Here is a 26,287-nt window from a genome sequence, read left to right on the forward strand (position 1 = left end):
TGCATTTATGTACCTCTATGTTTGGTGGAGTATGAATGTAACACCTTCCTTTCACAGTTCCACAGATAAACACCAAGTGGCACCAAAAACAACCCATATCAAACTCCAGGGAGAAACGCATCAACGTTTTACATCATCAAGCTAAATGTTCATATATTTCAAACCACCAAACAGCACAAACTAACCGTGTGGCAGTATAATTGATCTTGCAGCAACAGAATGTCCTATTGTCCCCAGCAGAATGTTGTCATGATTCTACAGAGACTGGGGCTGCATCCCAATTCAAATCAAATATTTTTTTCCCCTCCACACTTCTCCTAAAGTGTGCATCGGATTGGTTTAAGCACTGGAGGTAGTATCCATCATTGTTAAATCTATGAGGGGAGAAGGGCGGAGCATTGGGATGCAGCCTTGCTTGTCCACTGTACTATACCTGCAATAGGAGGGCCCACGGTCATGGGCACAGACATCATGCCCAGCAGGAAGCCGATGGCCTGGGACACGTTCTGGGAGCCCACCAGCTCGAAGGCGATGGGGGCCATGATGCAGATGAAACAGCCATCAAACAGGCCCATGAGCAGACACACAGCGATCAGCCCTCCGAACACATGACACAGAGGAATCATCATGGACATCACGCCGATGACCATGAATGAAGACACCTGGGGGGACAGGAGAGGATGTCAGGGAGGAGATGTACATGTGATGAACACAGCAGCATTGCAACAACTGATTACAGTAATGGTTATGGCATGAGGTTGGTTATATGAGGAATAAGGCACACTTGAGTCTTCGGCCTAGTCATAGTCTGGCCTGTGTAGGATCTTACCTGTAGGTAGACCTTGTTGACTCCATGTACGTAGTCAGCCACCTGGCCGAAGATGAGGCGGCCCACGCCAGACGTGACGCCGATGCACATGAGCAGAACCTCCTTGTTGGCATCTTCTCCGAAGCGCTCCTCAACGTGCTTCATCTATGGGACAGACACGGAGGACACGACCACCTCATCAACACTCAGTCACATCAGAACACAGCTACCAAATCAAAATGGTACGTTGAGTGGAAAACTGACAAAATAATTATAGATGCTTTGCTTATAGATGTCATTGGAGGGATGGGGTGATGAAAAGGGAAGCATATGGAACACAATGTCTTAGCACTGTACGTGCATGATTCATTGGGGATCTACATGTGTGTTTGTGTAAGTGTATACATTGAGGTGTGTGAGTTGGCGCCAGCCTAAAACAGCAGTGTTTTCACTCATGCCCCAGAGAGGGTGCTCTACACCTGGGGGAGGCACACCATTCATGCAAGCAAATAAAACCCACCCCCATCTCCACAGTTATACATATCAGACCCCTATATAATATTTACAGCAGCCCCTGAAAATCATTCTGCTCAATTCACAGGCAAAGCGAGAGTACGAACACAAAAATCTGGGAATACATAGTTGCGGTCATAGTATATCAGAGCATGTGAAATGCAGCCCAGATGTTGATCGTTCAAGGCCGCTGCCGGTCCCTTCTACCCAGGAGCACCATTCTGTGAGCCCAGAGCTGGGGAGGCAGGGATGCCCGGCCCGGTACCTGGAGCCCCGCCAGTAGCTACAGCCCCCAAAGACTACATCAAAACCTCTTCCTGCCTCCCAGTCACAGAGCCTGTATTCCACCTCCCTGACCCTCATCCACCACACAGATGATTTAACTGTTTTCCTGCTTTATTGGCGCCAGGGGGTTTCCTCCACATACTCCCAGGGGCCGTGGTTGAACCTAGGCAGGGTAGGGCCAGGTTACATGGTGTGCGTATGTTAATGCTCCCATCACGGTGTCGTCTTAAATGAGAGCAGCTGTGAAACACACACCTCATCCAGCCATGACCTTTCAGAGAGCTCTCTCTCTCTGAAAGACACACACACACACACACACACACACACACACACACACACACACACACACACACACACACACACACACACACACACACGCACGCACACACACACAATGTGTTCCATAATGATTCAAATAGGCTCCATGTCCCAAATATGATCTGCTATTGCTAGGGATCCTCAGGAACAACCACACCAACGTGACAGAGGAAAGGTAAATGTAAGGAAGCTAAAACTAAAGTGACAGTTATAAATGTAGCCTATTTGGGTATAACTGAAGGTGGCTACCGATAGTGGCCAATATTTAACACAATACAAATTGGAGAAAAAAAAGTGAAAAGTCTGGGAATATAATTAAAAGATTCTAGAAATCATAAATCAACTCGGTAAGTTTGGAGCTATACTGTCATTTGTGCATAGCTACAGAAGTTTATAGCTTGGGTCTCCAAACTTCATCCCAGGTTATAAGGCCGGCATTTCATAAACTGCCCTGTGGAAAAGGTGATGGGTTGATATGCTTCAGTTTGCTGCCATATGATTTGTCTCCAGTAATCATAAGGTAACATAGATATTTAACAATTGTCATTCATATTTACAAATCTCCTTCTCCAAACAGCATACTAATTTACCTAGATTTTATCCATGTGTAAATCAGTGCATGGAGAATGAGTGGTATTTCTATAGGAAAAACAAAGTTGATGTTATTCCACTTGAAACCGACAGGTTGCCCCACCTGATTCATCATGCTTAAAGGTGGTGGAATTAAGTCAAGGTTTGTATAGTGTAGCTGTAGACACACCACTTTTAAAATCTCCACCCCCAAGTGGCGCAGTGGTTCGATCCACGGCTGTATCACAACCGGCCTTGATCGGGAGTCCCATAGGGGGCGGTGCACAATTGGCCCAGCGTCGTCAGGGTTAGGGGAGGGTTTGGCTGAGGTAGGCCATCATTGTAAATAAGTGCGCTGTGCTAAGAAGCAAGTTGGGTTGTGTTTCGGGGGACGCATGACTTTCAACTTTAGTCTCTCCCGAGCCCGTACGGGAGTTGTAGCGATGGGACAAGACAGTAGCTACTAAAAACAATTGGATACCACGAAATTGGGGAGAAAAAGGGGTAAAAAAAAAAAAAAAAAAAAAAAAAAAAAGTGGGTGAACAGCAAAGTCAGAATATGCGTAGAGAAAAAAAGTGCCTAACAAGAGAATTACGTTCCAGTCGGAATGTGCATGGGGTGACAGGGCATTCTCAGCCTGGGCTAGCACCCTAAGTCACATGATAGCCTACATGTAACTGACAAAATAAAGGAATCTCCAGCATAGTGTCTTAAAAGGTTGTTGGGCCACCCCTACAGAGAACAGCTTCAATGCACCATGGCATAGATTCTGGAACTATTGGAGGGACACTATTCTTCCACGAGAAATTCTATCATTTGGTGTTTTGTTGATGGTGGTGGAAAAAGCCGTCTCAGGCGCCATTCCAGAATCTCTCATAAGTGTTCAATTGGGTGAAGATCTGGTGACTAACACAGCCATGGCATATGGTTTACATGGTTTACATGGTTTTCATGCTCATCAAACCATTGACCACTCGTACCCTGTGGATGGGGGCATTGTCATCCTATGAGGGAATAGCCATGGTAGCCAAAATAATGGCCTACCCTGCATTTGCATATGACCCTAAGCATGATGGGCATTCCTTAAGTAACCACACCTGTGTGGAAGCACCTGCTTTCAATACACTTTGTACACCTCATTTACTCAAGAGTTTCCATTATTTTGTCAGTTACTTCTACATCTGGTCAGGTAGATTGACAGTCTGAACTCAGCGGCTATGAAGATGGCTCAGACGCATACTAGTGACCTTTTTAGAGGAAGAATTTGTGCTGCCCAAATGTCTACTATTTTTTTGTGCCAATTGTTTATATTCCATGGTATGACCTTGTAGTCTCATTAAGCCAGCCTGAATTTGCGAGCTCACATTCTGTTTCACTTCACGTATCAAGTGAAACAAAACGTAAGCTCAGTGGTCAGTCTGGTTTCACGGGGCTATAGTTCTAAAGCCCACAGACAACATTCCTCCAGTCCACAGGGTGTCCCACTCCCTGCTGGCTCAGATGCCAGGCCTGCGATTTGTCCATTATATTACCCAGCAGAACCTGGGCCTTAAACACCGCTGGGTCATCGATCTACCCTTTACTTGCTAAAGAACCCAACGCCAACCAGTGGGCATCCTATTATTTAATAAATAAATGAACGGATGCCCACTGGTTGGGAAGCACAAATTGTATATATAGACAAAAGTATGTGGACACCCCTTCAAATTGGTGGATTAGGCCATTTCAGCCAAACCTGTTGCCGACAGGTGTATAAAATCTCCATAGACAAACATTGGCAGTGGAATGGCCTGTACTGAAGAGCTCAGTGACTTTCAATGCGGCACTGTCATAGGATGCCACCTTTCCAACAGGTCAGTTCGTCAAATTTCTGCCCTGTTAGAGCTGCACCGGTCAACTGTAAGTGCTGTTATTGTGAAGTGGAAACATCTAGGAGCAACAACGGCTCAGTCACGAAGTGGTAGACCACACAAGCTCACAGAACGGGACTGCCGAGTGCTGAAGAGCATAGCGTGTAAAAATCATCTGTCCTCAGTTGCAACACTCACTACAGAGTTCCAAACTGCCTCTGGAAGCAACGTCAGCATAAGACCTGCTCGTTGGGAGCGTCATGAAATGGGTTTCCATGGCCGAGCAAACCTAAGATCACCAGGCGCAATGCCAAGCGTCGGCTGGAGTGGTGTAACGCTCGCCGCCATTGGACTCTGAAGCGTTCTCTGGAGTGATGAATCACACAATGTCAAATACAGGTAGCCTAGTCAAATAATTCACATCCAATCACATTAACCGTTAACTCGCGGGAATTCCACTAACGGTCCGTATGTAGCCAAACGTAGCTGCTGCTCATGTTGGTATCTGTACTGGTGGTGCAAAAGCCATGACAGGGAGACATAGTGGAGTGGTGATGCGCATGCAAGCAGTTGATCTCGACACCACTTGGTTACACTGCAGCATCCACCGAGAGGCTCTTGGGTACGCTGCAGCATCCACCGAGAGGCTCTTGGGTACGCTGCAGCATCCACCGAGAGGCTCTTGGGTACGCTGCAGCATCCACCGAGAGGCTCTTGGGTACGCTGCAGCATCCACCGAGAGGCTCTTGGGTACGCTGCAGCATCCACCGAGAGGCTCTTGGTTACGCTGCAGCATCCACCGAGAGGCTCTTGGTTACGCTGCAGCATCCACCGAGAGGCTCTTGGTTACACTGCAGCATCCACCGAGAGGCTCTTGGTTACACTGCAGCATCCACCGAGAGGCTCTTGGTTACACTGCAGCATCCACCGAGAGGCTCTTGGTTACACTGCAGCATCCACCGAGAGGCTCTTGGTTACACTGCAGCATCCACCGAGAGGCTCTTGGTTACACTGCAGCATCCACCGAGAGGCTCTTGGTTACACTGCAGCATCCACCGAGAGGCTCTTGCTGCCAAGGGGATGCCTGACAGCTTGAAGGACGTTTTGGACACTACAGTGAAAATGGTTATCTTTGTTAATGCAAGGCCCCTGAATTATCTCGTGTATTCTCTGCATTATGCAATGATATGGGCAGCGACCATGCAACGCTTTTACACCATACAGAAGTGCGCTGGTTATCAAGGGGCAAATTGACACTTTTTTTAAATTGAGAGACAAGCTTAAAGTTCTTTACTGACCATAATTTTCACTTGTCTTTTTATCACCTGAATGATGATTCTAGGATTACAGGGACTCTCCACAACTATATTCAATGTGCTGGACAAAATTGAGGCTATGATTAAGAAGTTGGAGCTATTTTCTGTCTGCATTAACAAGGACAACACACAGGTCTTTCCATCTTACAGACAATGTCAAATGTGATAAAGTGAAGCACCTGAGTGAGTTGGGTGCGCAATTACGCAGGTACTTTCCCAAAACGGATGACACAAACAACTGGATTCGTTATCCCTTTCATGCCCTGCCTCCAATCCACTTACCGATATCTGAACAAGAGAGCCTCATCATAATTGCAACAAGCGGTTCTTTGAAAATGTCATTTAAATCAGAAGCCACTGCCAGATTTCTGGATTGGAGTATCCTTCCTGCCTTGGAAAATCACACTGTTAAGACACTGATGACCTTTGCAACCACATACCTATGTGAGAGTGGATTCTCAGCCCTCACTAGCATGAAAACTAAATACAGGCACAGACTGTGTGTGGGAAATGATTTAAGACTCTCTCCAATACAACCCAACATTGCAGAGTTATGTGCATCCTTTCAAACACACCCTTCTCATGTGGTGAGTTATTCACTATTTTCGATTAACAAATAAGGCTTTATATGTAAGATGGTTAGATAAAAAGCAAAATGATTGATTATTATAATATTACTTGTGCCCTGGTCCTATAAGAGCTCTTTGTCACTTCCCACAAGTCAAGTTGTGACAACAAACAAAACATCACTCATTCTTATGTTTAATAAATGTATCATATGTGGCAGGCTTACAATGATGACAAAAAACAACATTTGAGAGTGTGCTGACCCTGGTGTTAGAGGGAGTACAGCTGGAGGTTGAATGTTTGAAGGGGTACGGGACCATAAAAAGTTTGGGAACCACTGTTCTAGACGATTCCAACATTGTGGCAACAGTTTTGGGAAGGCCCTTTCCTGTTTCAGCATTATAATGCCCCCATGCACAATGTGAGATCCACCCATCGTGGATCCACACAACACCTTTGGGATGAATTGGAATGCCGACTGCGAGCCAGGCCTAATCGCCCAGCATCAGTGCCCAACCTCACTAATGCTCTTGTGGCTGAATGGAAGCAAGTCCCCACAGCAATGTTCCAACATCTAGTGGAAAGCCTTCCCAGGCGAGTGGATGCAGTTATAGCAGCAAAGGGCTTATTACTGCCATGATTTTGGCAATGTAGTGTCCTGCACTACTTTGACAAGAGCCTTATGGGTCCTGGTCAAACGTAGTGCACTATATAGGGAATAGGGTACCATTTGGGACGCAGCCTCTAATTGTGTCCCTGTCTGAGATCACATATTCCGTAGTATTCTGGCACATGGGCTGACCATGTGACCTACTGCTTATAGACTTACCACCCGCCAGGTGCACCTGTCGGGAATATGGCACATCCTTCCTAAATAAATACCCACCATCCACACACACCATCTCCAACACGGCACGACCAAGGCACAGGCACACAACCACCACAACAGCGTCATTGCACACTGACGCACGCTCTCTGACACATGCACAGGCAAACAAACACAACCATCATCCTCATCATCAATGACACTCTCTCTGCTCTACACACACACACACACACACACACACACACACACACACACACACACACACACACACACACACACACACACACACACACACACACACACACACACACACACACACACAAACTACTCTTTCAAACCAATATACACAAACATGGCCATTGAGAGCTCCACAGATCTGCTCTGTTCTTGCTAAACTAATTCCATCTGCAGCTCAGCCAGAGAACAACACTCCCTCATTCTCTCCAAGAGCTTTATTATAACCCTTTCAACACCAGACTCTCTCCATCACCCAGCACCTGGTTGCATCATTTAAAACAACCTAAATTGGTTTGTTTGTTTGTTGTCGAAGTGGTGGGAGTTAAAACTCACCAGTGAGAGTGACTATCACAGTGGTGCAAATCCAACATTAATGGAAATGCTGAATAAACCTAATTTGATGAACATTTTTCATAATTTACTGTAATTAGAAAGCACTGAGAGAAAGCTAACCTGCACTGCCTGTGACACTGTACCTTAGTTTTTCACAATACCTCATCTTCAGACCAAGTCTGCAACACTGCAAGCACATTATCTGTTTTACACTCAGTTTTCAATTGTAAAACACCCTTTTTTGCAAAACAGTTCTCTACATTAGACACAGCATTCAAAACTAACAGGTCTTGTGTTTCGTTTGGAAAACACTGCCATTCAAAATGCCACACTCATTTGCCGATTACCTACACCCAGTGCCCACGTGTAAAAACACATAGCCAATTTCTTCACTCAGAAATCAGAGCTTGAGCACTACAAATAGGCTTCAGGTTGGCTTTCTTGGTTTGGACAACAATGGAGGCCACTTTTGGAGAGCGAGTTAGATGAAGAGTGAGAGGAAGAGGGGGATGAGGAGGAAGAGGACAAGGAGGAGGAAGAGGACAAGCCCATTTGTTTCTCTTCTACTGTATGTGTTTTGTCTGTTACTGTTCATCCAGAAATCTGGATGAAAATACAATGTTTTGAGAAAGAAAGACATTTTATTCCCCCCCTTGCATGTCTGATTAGTGTAAATATATACTGAATATGCAAATGCATACTGTATATTTGTCTGATTAGTGTAAATATATACTGAATATGCATACATACTGTATATTTGTCTGATTAGTGTAAATATATACTGTATAAGAGCTAATAGTTTGATGGTTTGTGTGTAGGGTTTTCATGCAAAAACACCAGTTTGAGAAGAGTTATAAAAATGTTTTGAATTAAGTGTTTGGGTTTTTGTGTTTGGGGGTTTTGTGTGTCGAGTTTAGAGAAAAGGAGCCATAGTTTCAGAAATCATGTGGAAGCAATTGTGAAAAACTGTAATTACAATCCATGCACTGACTGGATCTTCTGCTGTCTGCCCTTTTGATTTGCACCCCAATATTATCCAGGCAGTTGAGGCAGGCATCCCTGGCAAATAGATTCAACATTGGACATGCAGCAACAAGAGTAAACTTGTGTAAACTTGTCCCTGGAAATTCCTTTCCCTTTGATCCGACCTTGACAAACACAGTCGTACATGAAAGACATTATCTAATCCTCCAATATGTGAAATACCTGGAATAGAGTGAGGGAAAGCTTCTGCAGGACTTTAGACTCCCACAATCTTGAGCTGATGGGGACGGGCTTGGCTTCAGATAAGGGGGAATAGTACCTGCGAGTACGACGTGCACAAACAAACACTGTGGCACTAAAAGGGACTCAGCACTTTGGTCAGAGCAGAGGGAGGAAAAACAGAACAGCTAGCATATCCCAGTAGGCTTAGCGGGCGGCTCTGTTAGTCCCCACACACAAAGGTGAGCTTTCCCTTCCTGAAAGTTAAGGTGAACAATCCAGCCTTCCTGGTGGTTCTGGTGACAGAGGGGCTGGGGATGGGGATAGGGCAGGGGGTGAACACTGACATGGCCCAGCGGTGTCCCAGACATGTAGCAGACACTGGAGAAGTGTTAGGAAAACATGGAGGGCCTTCCCCAGGAGAAAGTGACCTCCCTCCAAAAACAAAGTAATCTCCTCCAAGTAAACAGTGGCCTACTGAACCCTCAACCCTTCCCTCCCCTCCACACTTCTCCCCTCCCTTCTTCCTAAATCATGTTTTTCCATCCATATTGTATTTTTTCTTCCTATAAATTGTACTCAATACTGGAATAATAAAACCTGTGTTTATGTTACTTGCCTCGGCTGAAACGGGACTATTTTTACTCCCCCCAGATCAAACCTCCCAACATGACTCTCCACAGACCACACAACTAATGCAGCTACTGTAAGGCATTGCTATAAAATACTGCAACTGGTACGCATCAAAACAACTTGTCGCACATTTAGTAACTGTTAGGAATGGAGTGAAAAATCTACATTTAGATTGAGTTATCTTCTGTCTGGAATCCCTGAGTTCTGGGGAGTCTCATGCTCTTTGACATATGCTATGTACTAGAGGTCGACCGAATATGATTGTTCAACGCCGATACCGATTATTGGAGGACCAAAAAAGCCGATACCGATTAACCGGCCGATTTGTATTTATTTATTTGTAATAATGACAATTACAACAATACTGATTGAACACTTATTTTAACTTAATATAATACATCAATAAAATCAATTTAGTCTCAAGTAAATAATGAAACTTGTTCAATTTGGTTTAAATAAAGCAAAAACAAAGTCTTGGAGAAGAAAGTAAAAGTGCAATATGTGATATGTAAGAAAGCTAACGTTTCAGTTCCTTGCTCAGAACATGAGAACATATGAAAGCTGGTGGTTCCTTTTAACATGAGTCTTCAATATTCCCAGGTAAGAAGTTTTAGGTTGAAGTTATTATAGGAATTATAGGACTATTTCCCTCTATACCATTTGTATTTCATTAACCTTTGACTATTGGACGTTCTTATAGGCACTTTAGTATTGCCAGTGTAACAGTATAGCTTCCGTCCCTCTCCTCGCTCCTCCCTGGGCTCAAACCAGCAACACAACGACAACAGCCACCATCAAAGCAGCGTTACCCATGCAGAGCAAGGGGAACAACTACTAGAAGGCTCAGAGCGAGTGACGTTTGAAACGCTATTAGCGAGCGCTAACTAGCTAGCCATTTCACTCCGGTTACACCAGCCTCATCTCGGGAGTTGATAGGCTTGAAGTCAAACAGTGCAATGCTTGACGCACAACGAAGAGCTGCTGGCAAAACTCACTAAAGTGCTGTTTGAATGAATGTTTACGCGCCTGCTTCTGCCTACCACCGCTCAGTCAGATACTTAGATACTTGTATGCAGGACACACTAGATAATATCATCAACCATGTGTAGTTAACTTGTGATTTTGATTGATTGTTTTTTATAAGATTAGTTTAATGCTAGCTAGCAACTTACCTTGGCTTACTGCATTTGCGTAACAGGCAGTCCCCTTGTGGAGTGCAACGAGAGAGAGGCAGGTCGTTACTGTGTTGGACTAGTTAACTAAGGTTGCAAAATTGTATCCCCCGAGCTGACAATGTGAAAATCTGTCGTTCTGCCCCCGAACAAGGCAGTTAACCCACCGTTCTTAGGCCGTCATTGAAAATAAGAATGTGTTCTTAACTGACTTTCCTAGTTAAATAACGGTATAAAAATAATACATTTTAAGTATAATATAGGCTAAGGCTGATGTGCTACTGTTCAGACTTCATCAGTTATCTAAGAATGTGAAAGGCACCACAGATTAACAGTCCAGTACATGTAAGCAGTGCTTGTATTTTATATATCTTTCTACTCCCATTTAAAGAGAAAAAAAAAAAAAATAAGCTGACAGAAAATCATCAATTGATGTGTGGGTCTAAACTTGATACGCCTTCATCATAGCAGCATTTCAAATGTTGATATTCAATGAAAAGAAAAATGGATGCTTATGATTAAATGTGAAACAATACTCAGTTGAACTGAGAAAAATATTTCTAGAACGGCCAAAAGATCAGGAGAGGTGCTTAAAAACAACGGTCATACAGGCCGATGAGACCACACAGTAACTCAAGTTCACAGGCCATACTGTATTTAGCCCAGCCAGCATGTCACAGGCATGAAGCACTTCATAGTGAGGTGTAGGCCCCTCATCACCTTTCACACTAATAACACTTGATACTAATGTGTTTTGTATCTGTGTTTGTGAAGATCAATTGACCCTGATTACTGCTAACTGAGTTACCCAGAGCCAATGTCCAAAACACATCATGAAGGGAGATATTAAGAATATGGATGGACCGTGTCTGCTGGAGAGGCTGCTTAGGGGAGGACGGCTCATAATAATGTCTGGAACGGAGTGAATGGAATAACATCAAACACATATGAACCATGTTTGATACCATTACACTAATTCCTCTCCAGGCATTACCACGAACCCGTCCTCCCCAATTAAGGTGCCACCAACCTCCTGTGAAATCAAGCCCATATGTTCCACACTGGCTCATCTCTATGTGTTTCTACATGTCAGTAACCTTTAACACAGGGGCCTGAGTAATGAAACACAAATACACAAACCAACACAGTACACATCAAAGATCCCCCCCTATGAAAAATAAAACCACTCACCAGGTGAACGTAAGGCACAAAGTATCCGTAGAGGGCTGCAGGGATGCCGAAGACCCAGATCCGGTAGCCCAGAGACTTCCAGATGCTGACGTTGAACACCTTGCTCATGGGCGGGCAGCGGCTGCCTGGCTTATTGCTGTTGACAGGTTTGGGCAGCAGGGGAGTATAGGTTAACCCAGCCAGCATGAGGATGAACATGAGGATGCTGAGGATCCTCATGGTGTTCTGCAGGCCCACTTTCTCCAACAGGCTTGACAGGAGGAAGGGCAGGGTGACGGTGAAGGCAGAGCTGCCGGCCGTCACGATGCCGTTGACCAGGCCCAGGCGCTTCTTGAAGTAATGTCCCAGGATCACCAGGCTGGGCTGGTAGGCGAAGGAGCAGCCCGTGGCGAACACGATGCCATAAGTGAAGTACATGGGACCCAGGGACCTGTGGGGTCAGAGAGGAGAGCCCGGACAGGATGCGGGGTCAATTTTATGTTTACAGCTGCTTAAAGTTCACACAAAGAAAAGCACGTTTGAGTAACTTGACTCCATAGAGGAGCTAGCTAAACAAGTTCTCATGTCTGACTCATTTTAGTCTAGTTTGGAAAACAAACTAGACTTGCTGGCTTGGTTCAACTTCCAACACACTACAGCCTCACTCGCAGGTCATGTGTACTATGTCAGCCCTGTTTGTTTGTGTACCTCCCAGTCCTCGGTGAGCCAACTGCAGGCCGGACTGTAGGAGGGTTACCGTTAGCACAAAGCTAATTCTGTGAGTAACTTGACTCCATAGAGGAGCTAGCTAAACAAGTTCTCATGTCTGACTCATTTTAGTCTAGTTTGGAAAACAAACTAGACTTGCTGGCTTGGTTCAACTTCCAACACACTACAGCCTCACTCGCAGGTCATGTGTACTATGTCAGCCCTGTTTGTTTGTGTACCTCCCAGTCCTCGGTGAGCCAACTGCAGGCCGGACTGTAGGAACACAAAGCTAATTCTGGATAAATAGATTTTTTTAAACCTTTATTTAACCAGGCAAGTCAGTTAAGAACAAATTCTTATTTTCAATGACGGCCTAGGGGGTGGGTTAACTGCCTGTTCAGGGGCAGAAAGACAGATTTGTACCTTGTCAGCTCGGGGATTTGAACTTGCGACCTTCCGGTTACTAGTCCAATGCTCGACCACTAGGCTACCCTGCCGCCCCAGATGAGTGAGGGAGGTCAGGGGTGAGCTGGAGCTGCTAGGCCAGGCCAAGCCAGGGTCGAGCTCATGGCAGGTCTCTCAGAGTGCTATAGTCATCAGCTCTAATGTTCACTCACTTCTCACACCACTTCAGGGCTGATATCAGATAAAACACAGCTTATTCATTTATGGCCAAACCTTTAATGATCCTTTCCCAGTACTTCTACTCAGTGGTGGAAAATAATGCATTGTCATACTTCAGTAAAAAAAACTACTTGAGTAAAAGTTTAAAAGTATTTGGTTTTAAATATACTGAAGTATCAAAAGTAAAATTATAAATAATTTCAAATTCCTTATATTGAAAAAAACCTAATGGCACTATTCCAGTTTTTATTTTACAGATAACCAAGGGCACATCATTTACAACCAAAGCATTTGTGTTTAGTGAGTCAGCCAGGGATGACAACATCAAGAGAACGTTTTTTGGGATGTCAAGGAAAATGTATGGAGTAAAAATAGCATTCTTTTCTTTAGGAATGTAGTGAAGTAAAAGTTGTAAAAAATAGAAATAGTAGAGTACAGATACCCAAAAAAACAACTTCAGTAGATTTTCACTTAAATACTTTACACCACTGCTTCTACTGTACCCTGGTGATCTTTGTTCCCTCATTTTAGACTATAATGGGTCTGGATATGCAGAAGTGGGATCTTAATTGGAGCCAGTTTGCTACAGCAGGAAAATAATCCTGCAGCAATAATAGGAAATATTGATGATGTGTTTTATAATTAAATTGACATTTTTGTAGCCGTTGATACATTTTTCATAAGGGAAAAAAATAGTCAGATTTCAAAGAGGAAACTTAAGAATCCTTTCTAAACCTCAAATACTCTCCAAGTTTTAAATGTCCTGCATTGCAGGAAAGTTATTTCTGCAACAGGGTGACCAAATTAAGATCCTACATCTGTAGGACAACCCAGAGGGTTTTCTAAGTGTCATTTGAAGGGCATCAATATACTGACTGAGCTGACAGTATTATTACACTGGCCAGGTGCATAACATTGTTTGCTTATAAGCAATATTTAATGCTATATTAGGTGATGGAAGTGTAGTGTCAACAGAAACTATTGTGCAATGTATTTCCACACAGTCAAGGTACTGTTGTGTGTATTAACAGATTAAATGGTTGAGTTTGGTAGTGTACCATCACATGAGATGATTAGAAAGGGATGACGGGAGACCAACCCTTAACTGCAGTAGGCCCTTTATCTTGTTATCACACACGTGTAAGGAGGACTTTAGTATAAAGAAGTCCCCAACACACCCGACAACATTTTAACACAACACATAAGAATGGTTGATGAAAGAGGGTAGCTATAGAAGTACTGACGTGACGAAGGAGCTGGCCAGCAATCCCACCAGGCCCACGGCGGCTCCGCCCACGGCTGTCACCCTGCAGCCAAGCAGGTCTGTGAAGACGCTGACAATGGGCGAACAGAAGAAGATCATCCCCATGGAGAGGGAGCCCACCCACGCTGCAGGACAGAGAGAGACACAGAGAGATAGGAGAGTTAAGCTTAAAGCACATGCTGTATTACATTACAGCTCAGTGACAATAGCAGCAACACTTAACAGTTCACACAGACCAGAGATCCTATTTAAATGACCTAATTCTATAATACAGACTGTTGTTACATGGGAAATGTTGCTGTAGCGTGAGGCACCCCTCTTCCGGCTACCACGCTAAACAAACTATTTAAAACAGGTTTTACGAATTACCATGAACAATTCTTGTCAACAAGAAAAGACATGAGTAAGTAAAAGCTTGCATCATATAGGTTAAGCTTATATGCTTAGTTGTGCATTATGTACACATACATCAGATAGTTCTCTTCACTGGCCTTTGGAGTCCGTTTTTGGGTTAAGAGATTTAAGCTTACTACAGTACAAGCTCTACGCAGAGCCAGGATTCGGAGTGTTGCAATGTTGTTTTTCGTCACAAATGTGCGGCTCCGCTCATGCAATTTTCAGGTCGTAAAAAAGTGACACCCTGTATCATTCCTTCTGCAGCTGTGGGGGCAGTTGTCGTTTTGTTCCTTGATCTGATCTATAGGCTTTTCATCAAAGTAGACCATTTTGCAACCAAAAATAATCTCAACGAATGTTCAAACAGTAAACCAAACAACAAGAATCCATCCAAAAAGGTATTTTGTTTAGAAGTAATAACTAGTGTTTACAGACTATTGTGAAATGGTAGAACCTGCTGTAGCCAACTAGCTAGCCATGTGCTTTTTTCTGCCTAACCAAAACATGACAGGGTTCTATTTTTAGCTGATATGGGAATGAATACACAAGCAGCATGAACTGAGATAATGTTTTAGGTTACACCGGCAAGTATAAAAATATTTGCCCAGGCATATATTTTGATTATAAATTGATTATTTCACATGGAGATGTGGGAAGCTAAAAGGCTAGCTAGCCAGGCTAAAGCTAGTTACTAGAAAGGGAAGGCCACTCTTCCTTGCTTTCACAAAATGAAATGACACACACACACACACACACACACACACACACACACACACACACACACACACACACACACACACACACACTTTGCCCCAACCCCATTGGGAATAAGAGTGGGACCGGCGAGTATATCATGTTACCAAAAGGTGTCCTCTACTCCAAAAATCCCACTTCACCCACGTAGATTGACAGAGTAAAGCTTGTAGTAACCTTTAAGTGTGACTCCTCAGATCATTGAACTAAACAAATGCATGAACTCCGGTCTAAACTTTGACTAATCCTATGGACTAGGCCACGCTTATCTACACATGACAGTCCTAAAGTATGACGAGGATGAGTGAACTAAATGTCTGAATGAGTCCCTGAGTATACCAAACATTAGGAACATCTTAATATTGAGTTGCGCGCGCGCCCAAACAGGCCCCCATTAACATCGATAGGGCTGTAGTAGAGCGGGTCGAGAGTTACAAGTTTCTTGGTGTCCACATCAACAAACTATCATGGTCTTAACACACCAAGACAGTCGTGAAGAGGGCATGACAACCAATTTTCCCCCTCAGGAGAATGAAAAGATTTGGCATGGGTCCCCAGATCCTCAAAAAGTTCTACAGCTGCACCATCGAGAGCATCCTGACCGGTTGCATCACCACCTGGTATGGCAACTGCTCGGCATCTGACTGTAAGGCGCTAGAGGGTACTGTGTACAGCCCAGTACATCACTGGGGCCAAGCTTTCTGCCATCCACGACCTATATAATAGGCGGTGTCAGAGGAAAGCCCAAAACATTGTCAGAGACTCCAATCACCCAAGTCATAGACTGTTTTCTCTGCTACCGCACGGCAAGCGGTAACAGAGCGCCAAGTCTAGAACAAAAAGACTCCTTAACAGCTTCTACCCCCAAGCCATAAGGCCGCTGAACAATTAATCAAATGGCCACCGGACTATTTACATTGACCCCCCCCCTCCATTTGTTTGTACACTGCTGCTACTCGCTGTTTATTATCTATGCAGTCACTTCACCCTACCTACATGTACAAATTAACTCAACTAACCTGTACCCCACACATTGACTTGGTACCCCTGTATATATATCCTCCTTATTGTTATTTTATTGTGTTACTTTATATTATATTTTACCTTAGTTTATTTGGTAAATATTTTCTTAACTCTCCTTGAACTGCACTGTCGGTTCAGTCTGTGTTATGGAAAGAACAGGTGTTCTTAATGTTTTATATACTCACTATATAGTACAGTAAACTACAATGCTTTTTGGCTATATACAAGTTTTTCCAACGGCTTGATCTAAACATGTAGCACCTCCCAGACCAGTATTGAAGAGCAATGGATGGTAGGTCAGAGGAGTAGGAAGAGTGAGGGAAGAGGAAGCGCTACAGACAATGTCCTCTTAAAGATAGATACAAATAACCCTTACAGTTCTTCATTTCAAAAAATGCCTTATCAGTCCTTTATGAAATTACATACCAAGATATCCCACCTAGATTCAAATATATTTCAAAACAGAATACACTCTCAGTTTTCTGCCAAGAACGTGCTTATTCCTCTGGTTTAGTGAGCAGGTAAACTACTACAGGGACTAACAGAAGCCAGTCTAATAGAGGTGATTAACAACACCAGTGCCACCGGCTGTATCCGACCTAGAGACCCATGGCTGTTCTGCTTGTCTGATCTGTATTTGGGTCCCAGCAGGCATTAGTCTATTCTACCACCATGCCATGGCCATTAACAATACTCACTCTAGGAACCCTTCTTGAAATAGTCTAAATAAACACAGCACGGAGCTGAATAAACACTGTTTCTGGCCTTTATTCTTATCATAGGAAATAAGCAAACATGAGATGGGGAGAGGAAAGACAAGCAACAATAAAAGAACACACACACACACACACACACACACACACACAGCAATTGTGCAAGAGTCAGCCAGTGCCCTTTGACCAGAGAAATTATAGAGAAGCATAATTACCAAGTGAATAACAAATGTTTGGAGCAAGACCGACTGGGCCACAGCTCCCTGTCACACTGACTAGCACCACAACTCACAGACAAGAGGGGATCATTTCTGCTACTAGTTTCCCCACAGAAATAAACCAGTCTGGGGAATGTGACAGGGGAAATAAAACTTCACAAGTGAAAGTGCTGAGCCCTTAAAAGGTCTCGGAGTTCTTTTCCCCCCCATTCCACCCAGGGGAAGAGCATGGGCCAGGGTTCAGTTTATTCTCCTCTTATTTTCCCTCTGAGGAATACCTTTTCTCCCAAGGCTGCCTGCTAGCTAATTCTATTATTCCAGATTGTCATCACAAGCGTGATCTATTTGTGCAATCCATCACAGTCAAAAATCAGTAGGTGTCTATAATATCAACAAGATAAAGAAGACAAGGCCCCACAAGTGAATGTATATAGTTACACCCAACAGATCCTGTTTGTGCCATCTTGTCAACTCCAGGAGAATAGGAGCTGGTGAGACTGCACAAACAGAGCTGGTAACAGGCTAGTGAACAGACTCAATGCTAGAGCCACTCCTAGGGATGGAAATACAAGGCCAGGACATTGGTTCTGTCACATTCACTGAGTCAAAGACTCTGTCTAGCCTGGTGACTAGTAGTGGCGTGGCATGAAGGCTAATCATTCAGCTTGTAATCAATCTATATATGTGTGCTTAATTCATTTAATATACCTCTCTGCGAAATGAACGATTGAACAGAGTTTGCAGAGTCACAGAAGGTAACCTGAGTAGGCTTAGAGATAGTTAGTTCTAAAAGCAGGTCGGAACGTTCTCCACTTACAAGCTACATTACATAGTCTGTTCATATTTTTTTATTTAGTAATAGCCTACAGAGTGTACAAAACATTAAGAACACCTGCTCTTTCCATGACAGACTGACCCGCTGAAAGCTATGATCCCTTACTGATGTCACTTGTTAAATCCACTTGAAAATCAGTGTAGATGAAGGGGGGGGGGACAGGTTAAAGGAGGAGGTTTTAGCCTTGAGACATGGATTGTGTATGTGTGCCATTCAGAGGGTGAATGGGCAAGACAAAATATTTAAGTGCCTTTGAATGGGTTATGGTAGTAGGTGCCAGGCTCACTGATTTGAGTGTGTCAAGAACTGCAATGCTGCTGGGTTTTTCACGCTATGGGTGCAGTCAAACAGGTTAAAGGTCTGTATTCGGGTCCCAACTAAACAAATCCCTCAACATTCTATGGCTGTTCTAAGAGTCGGTCTTCTCATATTTAGCCTACATTATGTAATACATGGACGTGAACAAAAAGGAAGAAAAACCTCACAAAAGACAACAGGAAATTGCTGTCCTGTTTTCATCTTTGGGCTTTCTCGATTTAAAAGCATTTACGCTTCAGACGAAAGGAAGAATATCAAATTGAAAATGTAATATCAGGACGATCCTCTTTTCCAGGTGACATCCTGCTAGTGCCGGAGGCCCCGACAGTACAGTCACTGACAGACAGTCCGGGCAGAGCTGGTCTAGGCTCTCTCTGTTCACTTCCTAACCTCTCTCTTCGTTGTGCTCAGAGGCTGTGGATGGTGAACCCAGTCAACCCAGCAGCCAGACCTACCTCACGCTATGAAACAATCCCCTCACACGCAATTACCCTGGGCCTGCATCTCCCTCAACGAAGACCTCACTGGGAAGCTATGCAACTAAGGGTCAATGAACACTCTTGCTGTAAAACGTTTATAGCTCTAGCTTGCATTTCATAGTTTCTACAATTTCAACTAATTTTGCGAATAGGGTTCGAGCAGATTCAGATGGATTCAGCTGGTATGGCAATTATTATGCTGTCAGAAGGGAAATCCCTCTGTCTCACTACTTGGTTCCTATTTTTCTGTGATTCAGTGACAGAGCCCAGGATGACCGAGAAAACAGGACAAAATGTTTGTCCTTTTCACATGGTGAGGAAGTCTGTCTGTCCTGTCCCCCCTCTAGGCTCTTCTCTGGCATTAAGCAGTAACATTAAACAGTAGCTAGCTGCACACAGTTTCTGAACAGGACATCTCAGGGTTCTAGTTAATGGAAGATAGTGGCTACCCACTCCGGACAGAAGTCAATTCAACGTCTATTCCACGTTGGTTCAATGTAATTTCATTGAAATTACATTGTGACGGCCCTGAATTTTTCTGAACCGTCTCAGTGCTTCTCCTTCCAATAGGACGCTTTCCCTTTAATTCCCAATTAAATAGCCAGCATCAAGCTGTGCAAAAGTGGGGTTGTGATGGAGACGTGAATGAGGATGTGTTCAACCCTCAGTTCCGAAGCTTCTCTATTCGGTTTGTTTTGTTGCGGTTAAACGTGTGTTTTGTAACCTAATAGAGTTTACCAAGGATGGGATCCACTCTTTGCGTCCGTGGACTACACCTCTCCGTCCGTGGACTACACCTCTCCGTCCGTGGACTACACCTCTCCGTCCGTGGACTACACCTCTCCGTCCGTGGACTACACCTCTCCGTCCGTGGACTACACCTCTCCGTCCGTGGACTACACCTCTCCGTTCTTAGTGGCCTTTCTCCGCTGGAGATCTGTTGGCAGATTGGATTGTGGATTTTGTCTGATATGATGTATACTGTGATGATTTATGTAGTTAGTTGTAGTTGAGGACTTTGTAAGAGTTGATAGGCTTTAAAGTTCTGTGGTAAAATAATTGTTATATTGATTGTATGATTAATACTGGGTTTACGCTACACGGAATGAACGGACAAACATTGCGTGACTAAGGTCACGGGAGTTCCCTGAACTCCTTTACCAGGCAGGACTCTTTTTAGGCCCGAGGTACAGGACATTTCTGGAGGAACCAGAACTCATTGTGATATTATTATATGTGTGTGTAATCATTGATGTTGCTAATACAACCCACACAAAAGAATATAGTTGTTTTTGAAGTTCTTTCCAATGTTTTAAGGGTTTATGAAAAGTTTATTTCCATCCTGACTTTTACATAAGTCCTTTGTATTGGTGTAGACTTGATGGACCAGATGGGACTCATTCCCTCCCAAACCAAAAGGAGAAACCAATGTTTTCTCTGGTAGGCACAACCTACCTGGCACCCCTATAAATAATAACCTCAAGTCAAATCCGTTACATAAAAAATGGCACCCCAGATGGGACCGCTCACCATTGAGAACTAACCAAAGAAAATATTTTGTGTGGAATTAAAACAATGGATTCACCCCAAGATAATGTGCTCATCCATGTCATACCTGTCAATTGGAATATACAGGGCCATTCTGACCATCAAGCTGACAATACAAATCATAATGGGAATGGAGATAATGGAGTTGATTTGGGCCAGAGCCCTGGGAATCTGAATGCTCGGTCTGACCACAGGCCACAGGTCTAACCATTTATTCACTTATTGACATGGATCTGTGTGGAAGTACTGAGCTAGCCCTCCCTCTGACACCCAACCTTCCTCCATTGTCTGGTTTATCTCCAGAGGTTGTGGTCTTACAACTTCAAGGTGATATCCTTGATATTCGTCGGACTCAACAACATCTCCAAACTCTTATCCACCATAAATTCAAATGTCTGAGTGAAGAGCAACAACAGAACTCCTTGCCACATTGAGGAATGTGTTGCATGGGACAGCTTGAGACTGGTGGGATGTGGCACGTCTCACCACTACCTCCTGGGCTGACTTTGAGGGCAAGTTTTCCTCTGCATTTCTGTCTGAGGACTACACAGATGAGCTGGCAGACAGAGTCAGGAATCGCGTGCAAAGCGAGAAAGAGAGCATCCGTGACTTTGCATACAGTTACCACTCCCTGTGCAGAAAGTGGAAACCTGGCATTGAGGAGGAAGAGGTAATTTAAATTGATCTTGAAGAACATCAACCCACTACTAGCCAGTCAACTCCGAGAACGAGTCACCACTGTCGATGGACTGGTTCGCTTGGGACAGCAGTTTGAGAAGGACAGGGAATGCCAACAGCAATATGACCAGAGAAAGAAACAGACACCCAAACAGTTACCCAAGACAGACAGACAGACCATCAACAACAGCCAGAGTCTCCAGCCAAGACCCCTCTCATGTTGTTGGAGATCCAAGACCGTATCAAGTAAACCCTTCCAGAAACCACAAAAGGCCAACACACCCAACTCTTTTCACAGGAAAGACCATCCAACTCTGGGTGCTTTAACCAGAGCTGAAACCCCAAGAGTCACTGCCTATGCCTATGCCCTGTTTCGTCTACCTGGACGATATAATTATCTACTCTCAGAACAGAGAAAGACACTTAAGATCTTCAAGCAGTGTTGGACAAGCTAAGAGAAGCTGGTCTGACCTTGAACATGAAGCAGAGCAACTTCTGCCAAACCTCCCTGAAGTTCCTTGGCCATATTGTGTCTTTTGACGGCATTCATGTGGATCCTGAAAAGACAAAGGCTGTACAAGACTTCCCTGTGCCAACCACACTCAAGGCCCTTCAACGGTTCCTTGGTATGCCTGGATGGTACAATCGATTTGTGTCCAACTTCTCCCAGGTGGCAGAACCCCTCAACGCGTTGAAGCGAAAAGGAGCGAAATTCCAAATGACGGCAGAGTGCCAGACTTCCTTTGAAACCCTGAAACAACACCTCGTCACACCTCCCATTTTAGGTCATCCCAACTTTGATTGCCCTTTTGTTGTTTACACTGATGCAAGTGATGTTGGACTTGGTGCTGTCCTAGTCCAACAGACTGGACTTGGCACTGAAGAAGTGCTAGCGTTCGCCAGTCTGACATTGAATGGAGCAGAACGGAACTACTCCACAACCGAGCAAGAGTACCTTGCAGTTGTCTGGGCTTTGGAAAAGTGGAGGTACTACCTGGAGGGAAGACACTTCACTGTGGTCACTGACCATTCCTCCCTTGTGTGGGTGTTCAAGACCAACAAACCAAGTACCAGACTCATAAGATGGGCTCTACGGTTGCAAGAGTTCACCTTTGCAGTAGAATACAGGAAAGGAAAATACAACACTGTTCCAGATGCCTTGTCCAGAGCTCCTACTTGTGATAACAGTTGCCCTCATCTTACATGTGCTACTGTCCTGTCAAGCAGCGGAGACTCTCCCAAAACGGACTTTCCCATCTCTGATGAGGCCATATGGAAAGCCCAACGGGATGATCCAGAAGTACAGGCTTTGTACCAGACTATCCTGGAAGATGGAGAAAAGATGGTCAATCCTACCACAAAGCTGACCATCATTGAAGACAAAGTCTACCGAGTTGTACAACTACCTCACAGAACACTACCAAATGTACATACCTGAAACTCTACACCTTCAACTGCTTCAACATTTCCATGAAGACCCATTAGCTAGTCATTTGGGCAGGTTCAAAACCTACAAGCGGTTGCAAGCGTTACTGTACTGGCCACATCTGAGCATGGATGTGAAGTCACACATCCGAAACTGTCAGGTTTGTCAAATGTACAAACCAGAAGGTAGAAAGCCTGCTGGCAAGTTGCAGCAAACAGTGGTTACCCGACCTTGGGAAATGTTAGGAGTGGATTTGATGGGTCCATTTCCTAGAAGCTCCAATCAGAATGTGTACATGCTTGTTTTTGTTGATTACTATTCAAAGTGGGTGGAGCTCTTTTCCCTGCGTCAGGCCACAGCAAGGACCGTCTCTATAATCTCTTTGAGGAGACCTGCCAAAGATGGAACCTGAGACAGAAGGTAACCACGGCGCCTATCACCCACAGACCAATCTCACAGAGAGTCAATCGAACCTTGAAGACAATGATTGCTTCCTATGTAGGGACCCAGCAGAAACACTGGGACAAGCACCTTCACGAGTTTCGATTTGCCCTGAATTCTGCTGTACAAGAGTCCACTGCAGTCACACCTGCAGAGCTGAACCTAAGTCGTCCTCTCCGAGGACCCTTGGATATGGTGCTACAGCCCCAGCAGCTTACTCCAGACGCTGCTTGCTATGACCAGGTAGTCCATCTCCATGACTTGAGAGCTTTTGTCTCAAAGAACATGATCCGGGCTCGACTCAAGCAGAAGAAAAATTATGATAAGAACAGACGAGACATGCAGTTCCAGCTTCGTGATCGGGTGTGGCTTCGCTCTCATCCTTACTCGAAAGCTGAACAATTCTTCTCGGCCAAGCTCGCTCCTAAATGGCAAGAACCATATAGGATTGCGGAGCAGATGGGCCCTTTGAACTACCAAGTGGTGAAAGAGGACACAGGTGAAGATATGCGAGTTGTCCATGTCTCACGCCTTAAGGCCTGTTATCCCTCGGCTGAGGAATTGGAGGCGATTGAGCGCCGCAAGGTCCTGGATATCTTTGAAGAGGAAAGTGATGAGGAGACCTTTCTCGGTTTCCCCGACCAAGATGTGCCTTCCAGGGCAATGGTCGGCTTTTTCCAGGGGAGAGGGTGTGTGACGGCCCTGAATTTTTCTGAACCGTCTCAGTGCTTCTCCTTCCAATAGAACGCTTTCCCTTTAATTCCCAATTAAATAGCCAGCATCAGCTGCGCAAAAGTGGGGTTGTGATGGAGACGTGAATGAGGATGTGTTCAACCCTCAGTTCCAAAGCTTCTCTAATCCGTTTGTTTTGTTGCCGTTAAACGTGTTTTTTGTAGCCTAATAGAGTTTACCCAGGATCGGATCCATTCTTTGCGTCCGTGGACTACACCTCTCCGTCCGTGGACTACACCTCTCCGTCCGTGGACTACACCTCTCCGTCCGTGGACTACACCTCTCCGTCCGTGGACTACACCTCTCCATTCTTAGTGGCCTTTCTCCGCTGGAGATCTGTTGGCGGATTGGATTGTCTGACTGACCGACTGACTGACTACAACCTTTTTGTATACGGTATTTTGTTTGTTTTGATATGATGTATACTGTGATGATTTATGTAGTTAGTTGTAGTTGAGGACATAGTAAGAGTTGATACGCTTTAAAGTTCTGTTGTAAAATAATTGGTATATTGATTGTATGATTAATACTGGGTTTACGCTACACGGAATGAACAGACAAATATTGCGTGACTAAGGTCACGGGAGTTCCCTGAACTCCTTTACCAGGCGGGACTCTTTAGGCCCGAGGTACAGGACATTTCTGGAGGAACCAGAACTCATTGTGATATTATTATATGTGTGTGTAATCATTGATGTTGCTAATACAACCCACACAGAATACTAGTTGTTTTTGAAGTTCTTTCCAATGTTTTAAGGGTTTATGAAAAGCTTATTTCCATCCTGACTTTTACATAAGTCCTTTGTATTGGTGTAGACTTGACGGATGGGACTCATTCCCTCCCAAACCAAAAGGATAAACCAATGTTTTCTCTGGTAGGCACAACCTACCTGGCACCCCTATGAATAATAACCTGAAGTCAAAACCGTTACGTGGAAACAACGTTGATTCAACCAGTGTGTATAACTTAAACTCAGTAAAAACCTCACATTTCGCCCCTTAGCAGGGGGTTCGGCTACTCAATCACCGCAGTCAATGGAAAGTTACTACTAAAGACAATGCAGAACATCCAATATTACCCCTTTTCAATGTTCGTCAAACAAAAAGCCACTCATAATACATTCTAGGAAAAAGGCTTAATAGAAACAGCCTGGATGGCATAGCAACATGGAAAATTAAAATATTGATACACACATTTTCAGCACACAGGCTTCACCTGACACCACACGGGCCAGAGAAGACAACCCTCCTCACACCTTTAGGACTCTCCCTTACAGAGCCAAGTGTTAATAAATCAACAGCACACACTGATCTACCCTAGCCACACAGAGGAAAACTTAGCTCACTTACAGATTGTTCATGTGTCCTCACTGGGCACACCATGTTGAGATATTGAGCAATGCTGTCTAGTTTGGCGTCCCCAACCCAGACCCAGAATGTCAACCTTTGTTGAATTCCTAATGTGTTATCACTAAGCTTTAAACCATCTAAAAGCATAACATTCCAATGGACAAACATTTGTCATCTAAATGTGCCATCACTGCTATTCCAAATATTCAAACTTGAAGATAGATGGGGAGTGGTGGTGAAAAGCACACTTAAGAGCATGAGGAAGGGAGAAAATCCCCAAATCTAGATGTGAAAAACTGATAAGACGAGATGACTCAAAGCTGTAATAACTGCCAATGGTGCTTCTACAAACTATTGACTCAGGGGTGTGAATACTTATGTAAATGAGATATCTGTTGTTTTTTTACACCTTTATTTTACTAGGCAAGTCAGTTAAGAACAAATTCTTATTTTCAATGACGGCCTAGTGGGTTAACTGCCTGTTCGGGGGCAGAACAACAGATTTGTATCTTGTCAGCTCGGGGATTTGAACTTGCAACCTTTCAGTTACTAGTCCAACGCTCTAACCACTAGGCTACCCTTAATTTTCAATAAATTAGCAAAAATGTCTAAAAACATATTTTCACTTCGTCATTATAGGGTATTGTCTGTAGATAGGTAAAACAAAACATCAATTTTGTATTCAGGCTGTAACACATAATAAATGTGGAACAAGTCAAAGGGTATGAATACTTTCTGAAGGCACTGTAGTTACAATAGGTAAACCTCAATGAGAAACACATTCATGGCCATATTTTAAGGTTGAATAAATGCTGTTACATTCATTTGTAAGCTGGCCTTAACTTTACTGTAATTACAAAAGTAATATTGAATTGTGTTTGGTTGTCAACACAACCACATATCAACATTTGAAGGAGGAGATGTATATTTTGTGCCAGTGACTTAGTCTGGCTTGAACTGCAGTGTGTCTACAAATGAA

General features: G+C 44.1%; 1 protein-coding gene across 1 annotated transcript in view; it reads right to left on the reverse strand.

The window, feature by feature from the left end:
* The window catches only part of LOC123990678 (monocarboxylate transporter 10-like), a 71,769-nt gene that overhangs the window by 4,140 nt on the left and 41,342 nt on the right, over positions 1–26,287 (reverse strand). The window contains exons 2-5 of the mRNA XM_046291421.1: positions 14,379–14,523; positions 11,824–12,253; positions 830–973; positions 434–662 (exon numbers count right to left, since the gene is read on the reverse strand). Coding sequence (XP_046147377.1) covers positions 434–662; positions 830–973; positions 11,824–12,253; positions 14,379–14,523 — 948 coding nt within the window. The remainder of the gene's footprint in view (positions 1–433; positions 663–829; positions 974–11,823; positions 12,254–14,378; positions 14,524–26,287) is intronic.

The sequence above is a fragment of the Oncorhynchus gorbuscha genome, linkage group LG12 (genome assembly GCF_021184085.1).
Source record: "Oncorhynchus gorbuscha isolate QuinsamMale2020 ecotype Even-year linkage group LG12, OgorEven_v1.0, whole genome shotgun sequence".
Lineage (NCBI taxonomy): Eukaryota > Metazoa > Chordata > Actinopteri > Salmoniformes > Salmonidae > Oncorhynchus > Oncorhynchus gorbuscha.